The sequence below is a fragment of the Periophthalmus magnuspinnatus genome, chromosome 24, assembly GCF_009829125.3.
Source record: "Periophthalmus magnuspinnatus isolate fPerMag1 chromosome 24, fPerMag1.2.pri, whole genome shotgun sequence".
NCBI lineage: Eukaryota > Metazoa > Chordata > Actinopteri > Gobiiformes > Gobiidae > Periophthalmus > Periophthalmus magnuspinnatus.
In genome coordinates, this window is record NC_047149.1 from 17035265 (window position 1) to 17059781 (window position 24517).

Below are 24517 nucleotides of genomic sequence, written 5' to 3' on the forward strand. Positions count from 1 at the left end.
AACTCTGCTTTGGCTGTGTGGAAAATCCATCTCGCTATTTAGACTGTGGAGCGGAGGAGTGCGGATTTTGTGTTGACTTGTCCTTGTGCATCACTTTGTCTCAGAGTTGCCCTTCAACTGCAAGCAACTGTTACTTTAATGTAGTGAGTGGAGAGGATTTACGAAAGATAGTATTGGAACAAATGAGAAAATGTAGCCTATGAAAGAAAGATTGAAAGATTTCTAGTAAGGATTATTGGCCCTCGTGTAGTGTTGTTACTTACTGGAAGACTTGTGTGGTAGCAGTCCTGGATACCTCTGGTTTAGTTGTGCACTTAGTGGATCTGGAATTTCATTCAAATGTTATTTTACACCTTGCTTTTACCAGTGAGCATTATTCTTATATGGTCTGTATATTTATAACCAGTAACTTCATTGATTTAACTACATAAAGCAACTGTGAAATCTTGGCTCATTGAAGTTTTAACTTTTAACATCTGAAGATATGTGCACTTAGAAAGCTTTGTTCCCAGATGACATTGTTGATAATCTGTACAGAAACACCACTGTGACTGTCAGTTGCATTACAGATATGTTATACTAACTTAGACAAAGTATGCATTCGAACATCACATGTTCCATTTGTATTACTATTGTAGATGTATTGCCACACTACTACCCTGCTCAAGGAATCAAATTCCCTCATGTATTATAGTATTCCTATGCATTGCCCTCTGTGACCATGTGGCACAGATTAGTATGCTATGTCCATATCTGTCGAACTCTTGTAGATATATGTGGGCGTGTGACCCAAAGCCTGGGGGCAGTTAATGGAGTCTGGGTAAAGGGTAGACATGTGGTACAGTGTAGTGGAAGTCAAATAGAAGTCATGTGACCTGTGCTGTAATGACTGATGCTGTGGTAATTACTGCTCCAAGTGTCTGGGACCCTTTGAGAATAGCTCTGTTTGGATCTAGGTCAAATTTAAGACTACAGGATGCTATTCTTTGTGTAGTTCCCTTACTTAAGATTACACATTTTATTGACTTCATAAAAAATAAAGGACAGTTTATCCCATTCTAAAACTTGAAAACCAATTAATGTCATTCTTCCAGATGGGTGACAAGAGACACTTTCCCCCATGAATTACATGGTATTTTAATACAAAACATCCAAAAGGTACATTCCAATATTTGTGACTAGACCCAAAAACTCACTCTACTACAAAAATCTGCATTAGCAATATTCACAATGACTGTTCTTCTCATCTATATTAAATAGTATTATCCTGTACAATGTTTTGATGCTGTCTGAAATCCAGCAATATAGTTTACTCAACAGAAATTGTATGAAAGTCCTAGTTTTGCTTTCACAGTGAGACATCAAGGGACTTAATATTCCAACAGAAACTGGAAGACTTGTTTTTTGGCGTAGTGTGTCCTCTAGCTATGCAAGTACTTTCTCTGTTTGTACAAAGCATTTTTCTTGTTCCAGTTAAGTTAGATTTCTGGGAGCTCGAACAAACGTCCCCAGATTTAAGTTCTTTCTTTTAAATTAAATTGGACTAGAATTGGAACATTCATAAAAAACACTGACAGAGCTGTTTCAGAATAGAGCATTTTACATTCTACTCAGTCTATGTAGCAACTGTCCTTCTTGTTTGAGATCCACATAGCAAGGTTTACTCATTTGCTACTAAACTTTGAATACCATATGCTATCAGATCAGCCCACTTCTTCCAAGATATTGCCCTTTGAGAACTATGAAGTTACATTGACCCTGTGGGAGAAGTGGAGATTTAAGCATGGCCTTAGCATAGGTTTTCGTTCATTGCGCCCCACTTAGACATCGTAAATGGACCACTTGGGATCATTAAAGCAAATCACGCTGGACTTTGCAAACGAATAGTAAGTCATACCAATTATCCTCCATGCATTATAAACTATATATGAACCAACTTTCCATGTTCTTAAGCTATTAAAAATCTTCCAACCTCAAAAGAAAAAAATGCATATAAGCATCAACAATAGACCATCCCCAATAATGTGTGTAAATGCCTTTTGAATGTGCAGAAAAGTATGGATTTTTTTGCTTGAAGTCAATATAACTTGACAATTCATTGCACTGGCTGTGTGTGTTTCAGTTAGTTTTGTTCAACTGTTCTATTTCTGATAATAGTTTTATACCAAATATTACAGATTTGACTTGTATCTTTTTGTGGTGCAACGAGTAAGCAGGGTTTGTCATGTAGTATATCCCAGAGCGTGGACATTAACCTGGGCATGTATTTGTTTTCATCTCCACATAAAACCAGCGCTGTCATAAAAGCAGACTTTGACACATGGGCTGAAAATAGTCGGTGTGGGCGCAAATGTGCTCCAGTGCAGTGGTGAGGCATGCTGGTAAAAGACTAAATGATAACAATATGTTGAAATGACCAGTTTCAGAATTTAATGGGGTTCTGAACCATTTCACTATTTAATCTGATTTTGTGAAATACTATATATTTATGTTCAAACTGCCTTAGCAATTATCGCTATAAAAAGGAAAAATGATTGATGGCTTTTAGCCCAGTGAAACCATGGGCAAAGACATGATGTAATGGTATGAATTAGTTTTGCATGGTAATATGATTTCATAATTACAATGATTGATAAGTAGATTATTTATTTGGTTTATTTAGTGCCAGTGAGTGTATGATGTGTTAAAACAGGGGTGGGATTCTTAAGTTTTCTGCTTCCAGCTCCTTTTCAGCCATGAATGTAGATGAATGAAGAAAATGCATCTTCAGTAATAATCACTACTTTTTAATATAGCTTTGTATTTCCTCCTTCTATTTCTTTCTTCTGTCCCATTTTAGGGTTGTCGATATTGTCGATTAAACAGTCGATGGTCATAGTAAACCAGTTTAAATGCACAGTAGGAGAAAGGTTAAGGCATGCAGTGAATCCTTTAATACGCTCTTTACTAGTGAACGCATAGTTGGATTACATGTTGAGTGCAGTTTGAGTCAGATATTGAGTTAGATTATCTTCAGATTGTCTTTTAACGCCATGCCTCGCTTCCTTTAGTCAACTGATCGATGCACAGGGCATGTCTATAGTCAACAATGTAATTTATCGACTGCAGTTACTTACTCATTTATTACTGGCCAAAGTAGGAAGTACAGCTCTTAATTATTGTAAATGTGTGTGTGTGTTTAGCGATATACATAATTTCTTTTTGTTTTTTTGTTTAGATATTGTAATGTTTGTGCTGCAGTGCTTGATAATCTACAAAAACAAAACATGGTGGTCACAGTAAGTGGTTTGTGTGTATTTTGCAAACATCATCTGCATGGCCTTGTCTCTGCTGCAGCTGCATCGCTACAAACAGTGCAGCCCCTGTGCCCTATTTCTGAGACGAGAGACAGAGAGACACACAGATAGAGCCATGCAAACTAATGAGGGGGTATAAGGCGGAAATGGTGGCATTGAAAAGCGGTGCTAGCTGTTTGTGTGTGCGTGCGTGCGTGCAGGGAAAGGTTACGCTAGCTAGCTTCCCCCTGTGATGTGGCGACAGCACAGCGAGGCCAATCGTGTGGAGAGTACTGAGCTATGACCAAAGTAACAAGGTGTCAGGCTGGTGCAAGCTCTGCAGGAGAACTGGCCAATTCACACGCGTGCACACACACACGCGCATGCAAAAAACAAATCATGAGTCTTTATTAAGGCGCCAGATTGGTTTGTCGATTAATCCAAGATGATTTTCAAGACCATTAGTCATGTGGGAGTCATTGGTAAGAGTAATCTAAAATCAATCTGTACTGCTGGTATGTAATGTATATAAATAACATCCACAATTGTAAGGATAAAGTCTGATTTAACTGTGTTTGAAAGCCAAGTGAAAATGCGCTTAAAACTTAACATGTATTTATTTTATTGTGGGCAGTGGTACATTGTGTTATTCTAAAAAGTCAAAATTATATGTAGTTAGTAGGAGCTGGTGTTCCTGATGAAAGTGGACTTATTGTCAACCTCAAACATTGCAAATTCTCAGTTACATAATCTACATAATCATTCATTCAATATTTGTATTTGTATCTGCTATACCAAATTCATTGTTACTTTTACAATATTAGGGCTGTAATCAACTAAAGAAATTCTTGCCCTGTACATTGATTATTCAACTAAAACCGGGGTGTGGAATTGGCAAAAGATTTCAAACCCTCCATGGTCTGACTATATGTTTGACCCCAAGTGCACTGACAAGACAAGTGACAAGTACTGGTAAATTGCATATTTTTATTTTAAAAGGCAGAATAAATTACAAATTCATTCCCAATTTTCCAGCTACCTCACCTCATGCTCTGTCCTTTCTGCTGCTGTCCATACAAATCCTTCAAAATCCCAATGAAATAATTAGACAACTAAAAATTGTGGTTGACCAAACAACTAAAGAACTACAACCCTACACAGAATTACTACCAAATTAAATTAGTATGGCCAAGAGAAAGATTACTTAGAGCTGATTTTAAATGCTGCTATATTTTGTGGCAGTGCAAAACCTATTAACATTTTAAGACCTCTGTGTCTATGTTAAGGTTGTCAAAAGTATTGAAACTGTGATACTAATCGGTAGTAAAACTAATATTGAAAGTATATAAGTAGATACTCATTTCAGCACGTATCTATACTAAAAATGTCACATTCACAGGACAGAAATGAACCTTTCCTAAATAGCTTTTGAATGCTCTTATCAGAACAAGTATAAGACCACAAAGACTAGTATACACCCATGGACCACTGGAAAATACCCGGACACCTGAGGGATTACACAGATACAAAGATTACATGGTTATTCCAAAGAAAGTACTATGATTTAATGTTGAAAATCACATTCTATTGTATAAAGAATGTTTTATTTATCACTGTGGTATCAGAGTCTATTCCTTAGTATTGAAATTATGTTTGAAATCTTCATATCCTGACAACACTAGCTGCTCTTGCTAAAATATCAGGGGTACGTGGAAAGTGCACAACCTCTTCCTGGCCTGTTCACCTACACTACCCTTAGCTCCGAGTTCACTGACCTCAATCAGACTCGGCTTTTCCAGTCCATGAGTGCTTAATAAAACATGGGAGATTTTCAGTTATTTATTTGTCTATGCAGGGAGTCCGGATGGCGCACTCAAAGAAGAACATTAGGAACAAAAGAAAATACCACATGTGGGGAAGCCAGATGAGCGGGTCAGGGACGAAGAGGAGGAGAGAGGAAGAGAGAGAGGGACAGGGAGGGAGAGAAAGAGAGAGAGAGGCAGAGTGACACACCAAGCTGCTTAATTCATCATATTTTCCCTCCAGTGCAGCTCGTGCCCGTTTTCCATCTGTGGTGCACCTTCTTTTTCCTCGTTATTTTTAAATATAGTAGGAAAGTAACTTGGATAGTAACGAGATGTCAGAAATATTTTGAAAAATGCATAATATTGTTGTTCTGGAGATATGAAAAATTTGATTATTGTGTATTTCATCTATAATTAAAATGTTAAAAAATTGCCTAAAAAGAGACAGAATTTTTGACACAAGGGTGTAAAGTGATTTTTTTCGCTCTATTGTGGGTAATTTTATGGGTCAATTGTACCTTGTGCGATACTTGAACCTCATAAAGACATTTAGAGGCAGATTTTAACAAATTTCTTAAGAGCACATTGTTAAAAAAAACATTTGAATATTGTTATTTTTGCGACTATCGCCCACCCTAGTACTAACTCGCTTTTTATGTCTCAAAGGAGGGAACTGTACTGTTTATTGTAATAGATATTCTCAGGGGAAAACTATTAGCATTTTGAAAGATGGGAATTTCAACTAAAAACTGTCTGTCAAACCAGCAGTGGTCAGACCATAGATCAAAATTGTGAGCTATGAGAGGTTTTGTTTAATGGAAAGTGATTACCCCAAACAAAAACATGCACAATAAGTAAAATCTTCCAGCCAAGGTCGTCTTGACCAAGCCTTATTCAGGATCTGGAGATGTGCCTCCTCCTGACAAGTATACAATAAAGTACCTTCACTTTAACCCATAGAATTCCTAATTTTAATCCAGGCCTTGGCAGTTTACCTTTACTTTATAACATCAATGTATTTTTCAATGTCTGATAATATTGATTTGGCATTAAAAATGTGTTTATATACAAAACATATGTTCAGAATCATGGTCACATTTGTTGAGCAAAGCATTCAGAAATATTGCATCTTCTGGTCTACGGCACTGTCAAGTCCGATAATAAAACAAAAATAATGGTTGGGTTGCCAGCTGAGTTGTACTGCTTGAGGCTTTCAGGTTGTTTCTATTTTCAAATCAATTCCTGGACTCCCTTTTGAAGTTGCAGTGGTCTTGACTTAAGTTGTGTTAAGCCAACAGCCATGGATTGCTTTAGTGCATAATAACCTTTTCTCACTGTGCTTCTCTACTAGTACAGGCAGGCGCAGCTAGGCTAACACTCAGCTAATACTATGGCTCGTTAGGTTGTCCATGGGGAATAAAGATGTCTGTTCTGTTACATTAAGCTGGAGAGTTGCTGCTTTTTAGTGGAGATCGACCTATATGGGTTTTTTTAATGGTTGATGCGGATACAGATTGATTGTTATTTTTTGGGTCAATATATATGGAGCAATATAGGGATGATTTTGATCTTTTCTGCTCATATTATTTGAATTGACAGCAAACCTATCGACTACCTTATTTGATCACAAACCCATCAGAGAGTGGTGTAGTCACATTTTGAGTCCAACCGATATACTGCTCTATGTCTGTTTTTTTGTTGTGGTCAATAATGTGTCCACTTTATTCACCCCCTACAGGTAGAGTAGAGTACCTGGTTCACAGCCAGAAAGCCATGCCCTTTGCCAACCTTAGCAGGACATTGTTACACGTTACAAGTCTTTCGTAAGCTGGTGCTGTCTTATGAATGACAAGACAGTGTATATGATACACCTTTGTCATTGAACCCACAGCCCAAGGCAAGGCCAAGTCTAGTGGAGATTTTGTATGGGGGAATTAACATTATGCATGGCCAAGAGTCACATAATAGATAAAATTACACAAAACCAATGTGGAAATGGTTTTACATTTGTGGTTAGTCTTGATACTTTATTTTCCTTTCATTTGCTTCAAACACTTACGATACTCCAAAGACAATCAAAGTAATACAAAGCTATGAAATATTTTACATGCAAAAGTGAAAGAATGAATGTACATAAGCAAATATTTACCAGATTAAGTACACATCAGTACTGTAGCCGTCTTTTTGAACTGTAAATGTCTGAACATTACACTCCGAAATTTGCTGTAAACCAATAATGAAAATGTTGCCCCTCTGTACAAGTAGTGCAAGTATTGTTGATAAGATAAAATATGCCTTATTGTTCCTTTTGGTAGAATTTCAAAAAGTCCTGCCTGAATAACTGAGGGATTAGGCCACATTTTTTTAGTATGAATATTACTATTGTGACAACACTAGTAGTTCTTTAAAAAAAAATGTCCAAGTTTAGAAAGTCACACTAAATATCAAGTGAGATAAACCATAGACTTAAAGTAACTCAAAACTAATAAAAAGAAAATGTAAAAATGCGACTGAAAAATGAATGTGTTCATCCCCAAGCAGCTGTACCCATTTTTAATATCCTACAGTGTTCCTTATCACCATGAACTGTGACAAATGAGATCCCAGTGATGAAGTTGTTTACTGTGGCCCCATTGACGTGTCTGCTTGTGTTAAAGTCATTAGGACACAGAGCGGCTGATTTCTTGGTGATCCCTCTGTGCCGTGCTGCCTGTTACACTCTTATAATGATGTTAACACACTGGGCCTGCATCCATTGCTCCATGACACTCGCCACAAATCCCCAAGATGTCAAATCGCTTCTCCATCCTGTTGTTGATTCGCAGCGGAAAAAACTTGACTTTTGATCTAAGGTCCAACATTGTGCACCCGACACACCTCCTGCACCTGGGGCTCCACTGTGTCTGTGCTGTTCTCAGAGATCTCAACAAAGCACTGTTAAATCTGTTTGTGCATGTGATTTTCCCTGCTTCATAATTGAGTACAATATGGAAGAATAAACAAAGCCATAATTGTGCTCAATAATTGGGCACTGTGGTGAGCAATTGGAAATTAAACATTACTAAGAGGGGGTACTATGTAAAATCAATGTTTTTACCTTTCTGCAGTGCTATAACATTGTTCCCTCATTAAAAATGTGCCTGATAAGGTTTCAGATGTCATCCCTGCATGTTTGAGTAATTTACCGATCTCTCCCGGGCCCTATTCGGACCCTCCTTAGTTCCTAGCCTCCTGGTTAGCTGTAGGATTCTGTCCAGTGCTCATGCCAGACGCCTACATCATCCATGCTCCCACCTGACAATTCTCCATAAATATACCAAAGCATAATACAAAACTGCACACAACAACTTCACAAACCTGGTAAGATGTGCAGCGGTTTCATTAATGGGACACACGCTGATTGTGTTGTAATAGCACTCTGAAGGGGGAGTATTTAGTGCGGAGAGCAAAGGTCAGAAAGTCAAGAAGAAAAGTGAAACTTAGGCTGTTGGGTGCAGCTCTTTCATATTATTTGAGATTGTGGACAAATGTAATAACAACATTTGAATTAGCTGGAGTACACGACTTTATAAAAGAAGACTGCTGTGCACTGTCTGCATCTAATATTATAGGATTTTATTAATCAGAAGTAAAAGCCAACTAGGATTTTTTTTTTAATATATTTGTGTGAATAACAATGTGCCAAGTTAGATAATAATATATTATAACTTTAAAACATGACATAGTGCAGGACTCAAATAGGATGGAGACCATTTGTCGGCAAAACTATCTGGAGTCAAGCCCCCTCACCATCCATCTACTGTATACAGTCTATTTTTACACCTCTGCAGTCTGGAGGCAGTATGTCTTTGTCATAAAATACATGTTTCAGACTCGGGAATTTTCTTTACATGACCTATTATCTTGTAGCTCAAAATGTTTTAGCTGCTGTGTCATGTTCCTGTCAACTTCTTGAAACTAGGGCTATATCGTGCAGATTTTTTTATTTATTTATTTTATTTCTTGGTTTGGAGGGATTGTACCAGTGGTAAATATTTGTGGTAAATTTTGGCTGTTGTTAACAAAATGCTTGCTAGGTAATTACCTCTAAATATGTCACATCTGCTGCCCATGTACAAACAGGAAGTAAAATGATAAACTAAGCCTCTACTTTCTATATTTAACACCAATTAAACACTACTTGTTATTGTACTTATTCGAAACAATCTGGTATTGCGTATTTCATGCTTGGATATATTGACATCCAATTAAGAGCATTCATAGCATTTCAGGAAGAGGAGGAGGGATTTCTCATCTGTGAAATTGTTGATTCGTTTGTAGAGGAAAAAGGCTCGCACACGGCTAGCACTGAGTTTCCTGTATACCTCTGTTCTATAATCATTCTCATTCTTTCTCTGCAAGCACTTAGCGTTAGCAGTTGTCTCCATATAGCCCATATCACAGCGCAGGCACCACTTCCTGCATGGATGCTCATGTATTGATTTGCCTTTTAGCCAGACATTTAATTAGCGCAGTTACTGTCCAGTGTTGTCTCAAAGCTATCTATAGTTAATGTATTGAAGCAGTGTTGATGGGATCTGTCTGGGGCTTGGTATTTCCTTCGGAAGTTTACCCCACCCTTTTGTCTTCCCTTTTCTATTTAATATTATGATTAAGCTTAACAGTTTTAATTAGTTCAATTTAATGACATGCTTATCTGGAACTCCTAAACAAGTTCCACAACTTCTGAAACTGTGAAAATTAAATGGTTTTAAATGTACCTCTGGGGTATTTAAAAATGCAACTTCAGACAATTATCCCATTGGAAAAAAAACCTCTTACTTCTATATGCCCCTTTCTTCTGGGGTTTTGGAGATATTGTAATCAGAATCGCAGTTGTATTTCTCAAGCCTATGTGGTCCACTATCTGTACTGCAAAGGATATTTTCCAGCAACAGGTCCCTTTTCAATCCTTATTATGCAGATTGAGAGTGACTGTTGATCAGGTGCTCTAATCACATTGTTATCCAGGTGAAACAAACCGTGCATAACAATAGTTTGGCATCTCATGAGCTGAATATTGGTCTTATGATGTTTCCCCATTTCTTGCCTACTTTATAGCATCAGTGGTGGGCAACAGTAGCTCAGTTTGAGTGTTTATCCACTGAGCCGAAGGTTGGAGGTTTGAATCCTGCCCTCAACATAAACACCATTAGTATAGCTGTCAGATCCAAAGGTTGTCGATTTCAGGTCCCACAGATGAATGCTGTCGTTGTGTCCTTAGGCAAGACTCTTAACCAACCTCGCCCCCAGTGTCTGTGTACACTGGTATGTGAATGTGCGTGTGAATGGGCTAGTGGTTCCTTGATCTAAAGCCATTTGAGTGCCTTGAAGGTGATAAAAATGCTATTTTTTACCATGTACCAATGAAAAGGTTAGCAACAATTTAAACCTAGTATAGAAATCTAAAACTCTGAGTATTCATGGGGCATAAGAGACACTGTCATCTGTCTAGAGAACATCCTATCAATTTAACCTTACATGAGACAAATCAACTTTTTTTAGATGCTCAAATATGATAGTTAGGTTATTACTAGCTTTTGTTTAGAAATTAGCTGTGATATTATACCATTTTATAGCATCACCACTATGTAGCCATGGAGGACAATAGGTTAGACATTATAAAGGGTTCATTCCTACCTCTGTGCTAATCTACATAATATGCACACATGCATTCCTCTTCACAGCATGTACTCATTACCCCTCATGTTTAGTTTAGTTTATTAGTTTATTTGAAGGGACAGTGTGCAAAAAAACATTAATAGATGCTTTGCACCAGATTATAGCCGAAGCTAGTTTCCATCTGTAGTCCCTGAACAGGTGAAAAATACAATACAATAATGTACAAGTCTGCCTCCTGTAAATACCCACGTTTGAAGTACTGCAGGAATTATTCACGGTATCTGTGCCTGTTTACAGAGGCGGCTATTTCTACACATTATGATTAGTATTTTAATAGGATTATTGTGGCTCACTTATTTGCACTTGCACATGTGTATGCTGCTATTTACATGCTAAAAGTGCATGGGCCATAATGGGAAACAACTGAAAGAGGTTGTGAACTCTGCCAAACCTAAGCAGAAGAGAGAAAGACTGTTAGGTTGCCTCACTAAAACATATATTTAATCTAAGTGAAGCCTTGGCAGCTGGGGTTAAGAATTTGAAATGGAATACAGTATTAGGTTGATGAAGTGTGTCCAAAAGATATTTAAAGCAAGCTCCTTCTCTATAGTTTTTATTGTTAAAGCTAATTAGCGCTTAACATCACTGCTAAAAATCAATTATGCACTAATTTGACAGTGGTAGGGTCTGTCAGTTCAGGGAGGTGACAGACAACAGGTAATTAGCACATTCATGTGGGAATTCAAGTGTTTTCATTAGAGCCCAGTAGACGCCTCAACACTGGTTGTTTCATTTTCAACATATACTTTCATGAATGGTAAAACAATTTGTAAATATTCATAATATAGATAAATTGTACAGTTGTGATTTCACAGAGTCTAGCACAAGTTTGTACGTGTTGTGTCCTTTAACTAAAAGTGGAATTCAGTGCTTTTTCTACGCATGTCATATGAGGCATGTAGACTTGCTGGTCTTATGAATGTAGATGCTATTCTTTATTTTGTATCAGTGCAACTTATTAAAGAAGAAAAGTGCCACAATACAGCTGGACAATATGAGAAAAAAGTAGTTAATTTAAGAAAAATAGTTAAATTTCTTCCTTTCTTCCAAAGTCTGTGCTCTGCTCCGAGCCACATGCTTTTAGTGACAGAGGACTGGCTGTAGACTTCTAGTTTAATGTACTCAAGCATATCATTGACAACTATATTAAAATTGGATTAGTCCTGTGCCACCAGATGATGTTATGTTCACTGTTCTGAGCGGAGTGGTGTTGGAGGCAGCATCCTTACATCGCAATGAGACATCCATCTTTCCCTGGAGATCCGCAGCAGCCATTCTCACTGCTGTCACCATCACTCACATCACCATCGTCCACGCCTGGTCACATGGGATGACCTGTGCCAGACACATCAACTCTGACTTTAATCTCTGTAAACACTGTTCACTGATGCTGAGACTATCTTGTGGAATACATACCTTTCTGATACCATTTCTCATTCATTTTATGAAGTTATTATTAATGTGTGTTGTAGTTTTAGCACAAAAAATGAATGACTAGTGACAGTAAGTTGGTTTTCTATAGGTGACTTTTGTTTACCAGATATATATATATCATAATGGTTTTAGTGCAACATTGGATTGTCAGAAGAACAACAGCAACCTATAATGTAATGGTGTAGTGAAAGAATTAAGTTTCTTTCCTGTGTTCCATCTCAGTTTCCATCTCAGTTCAGAACACACCTTGGTTAAAAGTAGAAGAGTGGATAAAGGAGATGTCTGTACCTGTCTCTGTTCTGTGCAGTGAGGTGCTGCCGATGCTTCTGAGACAGTAATGGGTTTTCAGGTGAGCAGAGCGTCAGGTCATAGGACGAGTTGAGAAGTTCACAACACTGTGCTTTGGATCTCTCAAGTTTAAAGAGGATTTTCTGAAAACGTAGTCATTTCGTGTAAGGTGAAACTAAAGCTCATCTGAGCTACAGCGCTGGGTAAAACAGTCTCTATTGGCACATACTGGTTATGTAAGTCGATCTTAAAAGTAGCCTGAATCCACAAGAAACTTCTAATGATGTGACACTTCCTATAACGTAAAAATTGAGCATTTATTGTTTGTTGTGTTGTATTGTATTGCATTTTTGCGGTAGACATTTTAACAACTTGCCTTGTCGATGTGTCTGAAATTGTCTCTTAACAACAGATACACCTAATGCGTTGGCATTCAGTATCCTCCGTAACAACATTTCTTGCTCTAAATTTGCTCATTCAATTCTGCTTGAGTCTAAACAACAAGGGGAAACACATTCAAAAACACATAACTGCAGTAAAAGTGGTATACAAGATAGTGGAACATGTTGGAATGGCATTGACAAGAGAGGGAGGGAGAGAGCTGCTAAAAAGAGTAGTGCTAGCTCCTGTTTTTGTTAAAAGTTGAAGTGTCTGTCTGGTTCTCATCCCGTCACCATGACAACTCCAGCAGATATGTGTGCAAGGACAGACAAAGCAGGTTAGGTAAAGTACTAACCAAGGCATAGGTATAGAGGAATGTAATACTACTACATGCAAAATGGACTATTGAGGTGAAAAACTGGTAAATGTTTCTATTAGTTTGAAAATTCATTGTCTGTGGTTTTGTCGTTAATAGTTTCTGCCTCGCACTAATTACAATGTGTGTTAATATGAAACAATGACCACTTTCACAAAATTCACTGCGCCCTCTGACAGCACAAGTTAATATCAGCTTGTTGACCTAATAGTTTGGCATTTGCTTTCTTGAATTTGATTATGTAACAATTGAAGGGCACTGAGGCATGGAGGGCAGATTAAAAGAAATCTCCATAGAGAAAACCAGCAAATATTCAACCCAATTACTGTCTATCTTTATGAATACTGACTCTTTTCAGTATATTTAAAAAGTAATTTCCTATTCATTTTTTGACAAGGATCTCAAACTTAGTTACAATTTTTGTTTCAACGAATTCCACCAATGAAATATTAACTCCCTTCCATCTCAATATACATGTTTTAGTCTTAGAATGAAGAGACATCACATGAACATAAAGTCATTTGTGGAAAATAGCCTTTCTCTCTCCTTATTTGATTTAGCCGAGATAGTAGATCTTTACATCGCTGTTATAAGCTTCCGATGGGAATAGATAGGTTGAGATATCCTTTTGACTTCCTGGCTCTGTTGAATTAGTCTTATCCGATCGTGTGTGCAATGTGTACCGAGAGCAACTTTATAATCTTTCTAAAGGCTTCCTCTTTGACCACAACAAGATACAATTGTGAGATAGAATAACTTTCCCACAGCCACACTGAAAACACACATAACTCTCCAAGGACAAATTAACTCATGTTAGCTAATATTTACTAGCTTTAAGCTGCCATATTAACACTTGATTTATATACTGGGAAAATGAATCCTTTTGGTAGGTTTTCACTTGCTGCACTTGCACAGCTCTGATAAAATCTCAAACGTAGAGTAACATTTTGAAGTTTTGTTTTTCATGCAGCGCCAGGGGTCCGAACACTATCTCTCCAATCACAGCTGTGCACCTCCAGAGCTGTGTTATGCAAATAGACAAAGAAGACCTTGAGAAAGTGGTGCATTTTATGAAAGATTCTACAACCCAACACAATTGGGACATTGTGTTAGCATAAAAATTAGTAGCAATAAAATACGTACTTTTCTGTTTTGGGAATAGAGCTGCCTGATTTTGCGTGATGAAATTGCGATTGTATTGTGAGTGCAGTTGGATTTGCAATATATGTTTTAAAAAGTAGGATTCTGTTGAGCGTGCACATTGTAAACAACTCCAGAAGAATAAATATTTCAGATAAGACTGAGATATGAGCTGCTACACAAGAATCCCATGAATTTCAGAACATGTTTGTAGAGGTAAACTACAGGAGATTTGTCTAATTTGCACCAACTGAAATTGTGATTTTGATTCCATTTTGACATAATGTGCAGCCCTAGTTGGAATTTTCTTTTCTTCCCCATCAACATTATCATTTGTTTTATTTTGTCAATTGATACATGTTGAATTATTTTTGTGTCGATTTCTTGTGTTACAGATTTGACTCAGCGACCACTCCATACCAAACGCTCAAGTATGTGCACCCAGTGTTCGTGCGCCTATAATCAGAGCTGCCACGATTCATGTCATCGAATCAATGTCTGATTATAGATGGAACCGTTTGTCTATAATCCCTCCTATCTATCAAATTACTCACGATGAAACCTAATCTTTATGTTGCGTGAATCATGATTTTGCAGCTATCCATTAACATTGATCTACAGTTTAATGTACAAATCCCTTCATTCATTCTCTGTACAAGCTGTTCCTTTCCACAATTTCACTTTGATCAATAGCGCACTATGCAAAAACACAACTCTGGTATTGTTCATTTCAAAGAGCTTTTTTAGCCAATGTAATTTCAAATCTCTGTTCTCTCTGCTGGCATATGCTATTATCCAAAATGATCCAGTCTGCCTGGTTAATTACAGGAAGTTATTATGCAGTATCCATTTACTGCCTGCCTGTCTGTTTTTATTGTCCTGTGTTTTCAACCCTTGGACACTATAGTCTTTGCTATAACAACCAAGCTCAATATTCTTGTTTTCCTATGGTGTCCTAGTTGCAAACACATGACTTACCTAGCTGCAGTGTGTGTAAAAGTATATAGTCCACTAAAAGCAGTAACTGTCTCTCAAAGTGTAATTATAGGATTTAAAGATTAAGCCGCAAATCTGAGGCTTGTTTAACCTATTTTTCGTAGTGTTTGGATTTGATTTAGTTTGTTTTTCTGTGCCATAAGGGAAACAACACAACTAATAACAAGTAAAGTGTGTTGTGTTAAATTGTAGTAGATTTAAGTTTTTATCTTGCCCTATACCTCATATCTTTCATGCTCTATCTTCCTGTATAATTACATTCTGAACACACAGTAACAGCTTTTCTCTCCAATATTAAGTAACACTAAGGCAAGTATCGCGATATCGGTCCAACACCAATACCAATGCTTTTTTGTATTAAAATACATTACAATTCCTCTACTGTAAACAATTTTACCTTGGTGCATAGAGGATTATTATTATAGATTATTAGCTTCACTCCAACCCAATTTAAACTAATCTGAAAATGATATTTTATTCAAATCTAACAAATATATAATGTATTTCAAACATTGACAAAAAGTTTTGGAGGAATTTATATTTTTTGCCTAAGAATCAGCACTTTCCCATACCTCATTCCGTTTCATATATAGGTATTTGGTATCGATTCATCCATCAGTACATCATGTGGATTGCATTGTAGCCTGACATACACTATAATCTACAATGAATCAATGGATAAACTACAGAGTCCTTGTGTAACAGCATTTACCGTTGTCTTGCCCGCGGCCACTCCCATTTATTCTGAGCTGTCATAACACAGGCAGTTATTGCATTGACCACTGGAGTTCATGTCTCACCAGATAAAGTCATAAACACCATGAGGATTTAAAGGAGAGCTCACATTTAACCAGGACTGACATTTAGCTTCCACATTGAGTGAGCTGCCGTCCCGAGGGTGAAAGTACCTTATCAAAGAGCAGTCAGAGGTGTGAGTCAGTCAAAATGACAGGCAAGCCACAGCTAATCAAGTCTGTTATCAGAGCGCCACAGCAGGGATGTGTGTCACCACGACAACACTTTTTTTTTTTTTTTATTGGAACAGTTTTGACAGATATCGACCACTGCAGACTGGGAACACCGCGCTCTGATTTTGTCATCTAGCATTTTAGTTTAACCCTCCACAAACTCACCCAAATAATTCTGGTGGCCCATTATCTTTCATCCAACTGGAAGGTTCCCATCTTTGACCACTGCTACAGCCTTCTCTCAGTATCCCTGGGCAAGACACTCTAGCCACATTATGAGAGTGTTATATGCATGAGAGCGTGGTGGTGGTGGTAGGGGAGGCCGTTGACAAGGCATCTTTGGCTACAATATCTTACTTGCTACTTGAGGTGGGTGTTATGGACAAAAAATTCATAACATGATTTTCTTGAAGTCAGATCACATTTCAATTTTATAGAGATTCATATAAACTTACTATCTTCACTTTATAAGTTACCTCTTTAGGGCAATATAATGTAATTTGCTTCTTCAGAAACTTCATTGCATTTGGTTAAATACACCTGCAACTAACTCAGAGCATTGCTGAGGTTGACCAGTAGGAGGAGTGGGTGGGGAAAATGTCATTCAAGAGGCAATTTGTGAGTCCTGATATGGATCAAAATTGCATTTTATCAGAGGAATGAGATCAAACTACATTTTTAGTATAATTTTACTCAGCCCTACTTGCCACCACCGAGTGTGTAGTGAATGAATGATGGCAGACACTAGCACAGGCTTGTTTAACCATATGAATCTAGGACATTGTTATTATTCTTGTTTAACTCAGACCACCATTTTTGCCCATGGCGTAATTTATGCCACCTTCCAACAGAAGCCATAATAATGAGCCTGTGGTCATAATGAATTGCCTGATTTGTGTACAATAGAAGGACATAGTTATCATAATCATAGGGCCTCTGCAGCTCTGACACTTCCTGCTGAATATTTGGCATAAACAACCCGAATCCTCTGGGCAGATCAGAATATCTGTCATTGGCGGCATGTCCCACAGTTTCTCATTGTTTTTAATGTAATTCCACTGTCCATGTGTGACCAGCCAAAACACCTGCAGGACAAAACTTGGATAAGGCATTACCATGATGACAGCATGTGCCGACAGTCAAATTATTCATCATCGCTGTGCAAATCATTTGCCTGTGGTGAATCCATATGTTGAGTGATAGTGAAGTAGGGATTCAAATGAGATTGGAACATAAAAATTTACAGTTTTCTGAGCTGTGGTGTATATATATAGTGATAACTAAGGTATACTTTATAGTCCCCATAGGGAAATTTGTCATCTGCATTTAATCCATTCTTCAGTGCCGTTGGGGCAGGAGCAGTGGACGTCACAGTGCAGTGCCCGGGGACTCATCTCTAGATTTTGAGCTAGGCTTGGTCAGGAGGACTACCTTAGCTGGAGGGTTAGTCTATTATGCGTATTTTCTAAAGTAGGAATAGGTGGGATAATGGAAGAGACATAATGAATCCCTTCACCTCATTTAGCACTAGTTATGCAGTATAATAAATATTACTATTTTTTCATATTCAACTTTGAATCTTAAAATTCCACATTGCTTTCCGCCTGGTTTGTTCCCTGTTGTATCCTTATTTATACATTTGTCAAAATTAACTTGAAACTGACTGCTAATTTTAGTTAACTTGAGTGAACAGTAGCAGTGACAAAATTATACGGCTCAGTTAGGATGGAGAGAGGGCTTCATAACCTCTATTGCTCCACCCGCTGATAAATCAAACAAAGGTGTTTAATAGACCTAAATGCATTTGTTGTGGTTGCCGTGGCGAGTGAGATGATCAGTGGGTTTTTAATGCATGGCCTGATCAAACACGAGGTGACTGCGGTGTGCCTCTGATGTGCTGTAGTCATCGCCTCTGCACACACACATTGGGTTTCCATGCTTCTTGAGGACATTACATTGGCTTCCATTCGTTTTCTGGAGACTGATCCTAATCTGAACCTTAGTCATTACTTGCCTAACCTAAACCCTAGCCTTATTTTAACCAATATCTCACACACACATACACAGAAATGCTTTGGTGATTCTCCATTACTGCTCTGAACATTTCACTGCCTGCCCTCTGCCTGCCTCCCATGTTTTAACCTGAATTATTAAGCACCTGCACCGTACATCTTTATCCTTTTCCCCTCTTTCTTTTTGAGTTCTGCCATTTTGTCTGCAGCATAACCATAACCAGCTGTTGTGTTGTGTAATAGTAACTGCTTCGGGATTAATTGTAAATGTGTGCAAAGGTTGATGTAACATTATCTGGAGTCATAATCCCAATTCTTTTCATTGGTTAAAGGGTTTGGCAGTGTTGCAGTCATTATAAAGCCTATATCAAAAAGGCAGTATGATCAGGTGGAAAAATTGCTATGATCAGCAATTTTTCTCTAGTGGACACTTCTGGTATTGCAGTATTACCGTAATTTTGGCCTTTTGGGGGGGGGGGGGGGGGGGGGGGGAATGTTGCCTGGACATTCTTTACCCTCAGTTTTATTGTAGAACTATTGCTTGTCAAGGTGCCAACAATCATGTCTTGTTGTTTGGTCCATTTTGCATTTTACTAAAGCGTATCATAAATGTGTTTTTCAGGTGGGCATCGGTCTGAGCCAGACGAGGCAGAGCTTCTGAGGGTCAGTAAACGATTGGTCGAAGATGCCATCAATCGGGCGTTGCAGCAATACAAACAGGAAACGCTTCAGAACGGGGGCGGACCTAACGCCACGGCGATGCAGTCTCCGGGAAACAACGAGGATACAAAAACAGACACTACAGCTAACTCCACCTCTGACCACAGGAAGTGACATCACCGGACTGAGGAACTAAGACTGATCAAGCCACCTCTTGGAGATGTCAAGCTGGAGACAAGGCAACAAAGCCCTGGGCACTAGCCCGGACCAGTTATGTGCGCTCAGTGTGGTTCAAAGATAACCTAGCAATAGCCACTTCACAATGGCTAATCTATGATGCTACTACTAGCTCTCAGTGCTGGTAAACACAGTGTAGCTTGAAATCAATGCTAGGTGACTTGTTGACATTAACATCAGACAACAAGACGTTTCCCTCAATCCTGGTGCACTTTTGTTTGTGCACTTCACCAAGCACTCCTAGATATAGACACCCCCCGAGGGTTCACTGTGACCTGCCTCTCACAAACTGCCCTTTTAGAAGAAAAAAAAACTACAGCTGTTTAAACTTTCTAAGATCTTCTTAATATGTTTTCAAGATATGTGTGTGGTTTATTTTCAGAAAAGGAATTGAAAAGAATAAGTTACTATGACTTGTGTGGGCCTATGCTGGCGTATTTATGTTTATTAACTACAGCTGTTTGATTTTTGATTACCTAAGCTTACGTTCGATGATTTCAACTACACATTGCTTGTAATTTTGCTTTTCCTCTGCAACAGCATTAACCGTGACAATCACGACAGCCCTTTTCACAACCATTTTTCTATTAAAATATCAGTTTCTATTTCCATAAAGTTAAGGAGGCGGTAGACACTAAATTAGCAAGTCATTCTCAAAACACTATGAGTTGTGAAGATGGTTTTTCCATGTTGCCAAATCCTTTCAGTATAATGTTTTTCGTTACAATAGCTAATTAATAACAAATTAACTTGAATGAATTAAATCAAACCATTTCTTTGTACTAAGTTAAAGGTGCATTATGTAACTTTTCTGATGGGGGGGCTGTTAGCTGCTTGAAATGCGATTGCTTTGAATGTGATGTTCCACAGTATGACCTTAAATTTAGCTATCTTGTATTTACTCAGTTATGTTTTAATGCTAACATATTAATTGGAAAAGATTACGGTGAGAGTTGGGTCAGCTCTCCACAGATCTGAACTGTAACTTTGCTTAGTGGCTAGGCCTGCTTGTCTCCATGGATATAGCTATGTTTAATGCCATGCTGTGGAGTGTCCCAAGCAAAGTGATAACATTTTCATAAAGGTAAGAAGTAGCTCACCCTCCACCAAAAAAACAAGCAAACATTGTACTTTTAATTTGAAATGCTATAAGATCTAAGTATTGTAGGCTGGATGAGAGCGTTGGATGAGAGAGTTACATGCAGCGAATGCCAAGTACAGCACAGACAGTATTCATGTGGGGATGCTAATGTGACTGAGGTTAATCCTTCACAATAGCTGCGAGTGCTTCATTTTTCAGGGTCTTCCATCCAGCGTGTCCACCTCCTCATTATGTCTCTGGCCTCTGCGTGCTGCCAAGTGAAAAGCTAATGCTTTAAATCCACTAAAGACACCGAAAGCTGACTCATATAAGCATGTTTTAACTCACAATGGATTTTATTGATATCGAATGTGAAGGTTTTTTTATTTAGCGAGAAAAGCACAATTATCTTTGGTTTTATAACTGTCCTTTTTATTTAATTTTTTTTTTCCAAGGCAGGTAATTCTAGATGCTGTTGCTGAATCACCTCTGATCAAAGTGGCCTTCACTCCGTCACAAAAAAATTGAGGATTTTGTTTTGCTTTTCCAAGAAGTGCTTCATATGAGGACATCCATGTCATGTCTAATAGTTAAAGAAGCTCATTGTCTTTTATTGTGTGAGTGGTGAGAATCTATAATCATAAAAGTCATAATTGCCAAAGTTTCTAATGATAATTTCTGAAAAAAGTTGGAACACAGTAGAGTGTAAACACAAACAGAAGATAATGGTTTGCAAATCCATTCACAATAAACCAGACTGACGTGTTATAGTAATAGTTTTTTATAGTAGTAAGACAATTATTGACACAAGGCAACAAAAACACACAGATTTGTTCAGCTGGTAACATTTATTTTTACATTAAATTAAATGGAATTAGCTCTAGCTGTTAGCATTACAATACTATTTACTCTTATTAAATTCAAAAACAGAGCACTTTTAAATTAAAATTATATAAACATTTAAATTGAAATAATTCAAAATGCTTTATGGTAATTATTTATTTGGGTTTTTGAGTTGCAAACTATTACCTTCTGTTTCAGTTTACATTTTACATGCTGCCCAACTTTTAGAAAAACAAAAACATGAAAAAGTTTATTTGAAAATCCATCTTAAGACAGAACTGGGCTTATTCCCGTTACCTGTGCTATACAATAATAGAAACACTAAAATATGTGGCTGAATCTTGCACAGCTTTCATCCATATGTGAAGACTTTCCAACTGCATTTTTACAAGTGTGAACATGGAAATGCACTCCCCCATCTTGGCAAAACCCACTTCTAAAAAAAGACTTCACTTGTCAAACTTAAGCCAGTAATTCTGTTTTAAGGTGGACTTTTTTACGTTTTGATTTTTTTCTATTGTCACCAGATCCTTAATGTCCTCTAAATTCCCTTTAATACACACTTTTTGCCGTGTTGTGTCGTGTGAATGTTGACTTGGGTCTGCGTGTGGTGTGTGTCTCTTATAATATGTTTGTTTTTCCATTGGCCTGTGTACTGTATGTATCTCCCTGACGGCCAGGTGTGCTGTTTGTACTGTGCTGTACCTTGTTCTGCCAGATTTGAACAATAAAACAGGATATGAGTTTCCAAGTCAATATCCTTATCTGCCTCGGGTCTGTGGAGATGAACTTTGCATATGCGTAACACAAACAACTCAATAAAAGTACTGCAGGGGATCATTGCAAATTAAATGTTTGCACACTGTTTCCACTTTACTGAAGTTATTTGATACCTCCTCAAAAACGTGTCTGTTTTGTTTCATTCACACATTTCAGTAAACCTTTATTATTAGTCTGTCTACATCTCCAAAGCTCAAAATGCTCTGTTCCACCTTGTGATGTCATGAAGCCAAGTTATCAGCTACCTTTTACCTTTAGTTCAGTTACGATGGGCTGATATTATCTAAATGATTCTACTGAAGGTGTATAGAGTTTAAAGACACAGTGGAGCACTTCCTGTATTGCCAAATGACATTAGAAGGTGGAACAGACTGTTTTTCCTCAGCCTAAATGTGCAGGATTTGTGTTAAACATGAACACAACTCCTAATATGTTTTTGATGAAGAAATAACATTATAACATAGATCAGAAAATAGTGTAATATGGGCCGTTTAAATCATTTGTTACTGATGTACCACAAAAACATTTTAAATCGTTATACAATCTAAATGATTTGCTTTGGATCATTTAATTTCTTTCTGTTGATTAAATTTACAGTTTTATGAAGTCATGCAATGTAGTGATTTAGTTATTTTTGACCATACACAAATAATTGAATTTAATTGAATCAACATAAAATAAAGAAGAAAAAGGTCACATAATATATTTAAACAAGATCAAAGTTTCATTTATTTTAATTATTCTCAACATAATTATATGTGCTATGTTTTTTTTTATGATTAAGGTTATTAATTAGCCCGCAGTTTATATAACCATACATAATTGCATAGACAAATGCAAATGGGAATTATCATTATTACACAATTTACTCTAATGTACTAGATTGATGCTTCTTGCGAGTTGATAGAGAACATTGCAGAGGGTCTTTTTAGGTTCACCAGGTTCAAACTTTGCAACACTAAAATTACAAGATATTAGCTGTTTTATTTATGCAAGCAGTTTAACTCAGCTTGCTCAGGTTTGCGTCTTACAAATTCATATTTCACGGTGGTTCATGGCCTCAATTCATACTGAGCCAGTGCTGTGTCACGGCTCTTAAACTCACTGTGAGACATAATTGTGCTTTTGTAGACATGGAGATGGAATAAATGCATGAGGTTTTAAGTCAAGTGCTGTGGATCACTACACAAGCCTCAACCATCACATATGCAATCATTAAGACATAATGAGAAGTGAACATTGTAAGATGGTATGTGAAATCAATGGTCCAGACATAATATGAACAGAAACTGAAAATGTAATGTACAGTGTAAAAGCGTTAGACTATTCAATATGCAAATGATTCACTCGCTCATGCCCACCTTCACATCGACTTCATTATCCTCCTTTAACCCCTGTCACGACTGCGTAGGTAGGCATATATCGGCACTGCTCTTATCTGCCATTTGAGTCTTTAATAAGCTTTTGTTTTTTATCAGGACTGCTGGACTTTGACAAGTTGAAATGCAAGTCCCAATGCACTGAGGTGATTCACTGTGACTGCAAGTCCTTTGAACTATTAACATAATTTGATTGATTTAACCCTGCACCAGCTCTGCCTCCACTGATTAGAGTCTGCCCACTCTGATGTAATGTAGCGGTAATAAAGCGTTAAAACAGGAAGTCAAGGTCAACTGGAGATGGGACAGGTGATTGAGGAGAATGGCTTGCGACTAAAGACAACATGGTAGCATCATCACTAGCATAAGTTATTTGAAAGGATAATTTTGGTTATTAATGTAAAGGTGCACTCTGGAACATTTTCTTATAGAGGACCTGCCATCTGCTTGAGGAATATTTATAGATTTGAGTAATAAAAGCATCTATAATTGTGTGTACAATATAGAAGATAGATAACTTTAATGCCATAGTCTCGGACTTTTCGGGAAGAGCAATAACATCTCCAAGAAGACAATCTGAAAAGTTACATAGTGTAAAGTATTTATTACAACTACTGAAACAAACATGGCAAATTTGTCAACAATGCAAACAATACAATACAAAATGCTGGTATTTTACATTTACATTCAATTCATATATTTTTTATTTGCATTAGACATTTGCTACTCCCATTTTTGCTGGTTAAAAAGGCATTTATACTTCTCCCTCAGGTATAAATATTGTTTACCAAAACATGGCTACATATGACAAGCCTGCTAACATGGTACACCAATGCAAACTGTTTTAAATACATATACTTTATTGCTTCCAGAATCAGGCTTATATATATGCGCATTTTTACTGTTTACATGTTGTCTCTATGGATTAAATGCATTTCTAGACCATGCTTTCTACAAACAGATGGAGAAACTGCATGAATCCCACTCCACTTTAAGATGAATTGTTAATATTAGTCTGCCAACATTTTCAAAGTGAATCGCTGCTTCAAATCCATTCCCTATTGGCGTCTCTGTGTAGTTCAGACGACAGCAAACCCATACAGAGGGATTAGGGACCAGGACACTGCAGGACAATCCTGGC

General features: G+C 37.5%; 1 protein-coding gene across 1 annotated transcript in view; it reads left to right on the forward strand.

Moving 5' to 3' along the window:
• The window catches only part of LOC117392909 (A-kinase anchor protein 7-like), a 38867-nt gene extending 17832 nt beyond the window's left edge, over positions 1-21035 (forward strand). Inside the window, exons 10-11 of the mRNA XM_033991077.2 lie at positions 14816-14851; positions 19019-21035. Coding sequence (XP_033846968.2) covers positions 14816-14851; positions 19019-19230 — 248 coding nt within the window. The 3' untranslated portion in view covers positions 19231-21035. The remainder of the gene's footprint in view (positions 1-14815; positions 14852-19018) is intronic.
• The last annotated feature ends 3482 nt before the right edge of the window (positions 21036-24517 follow it).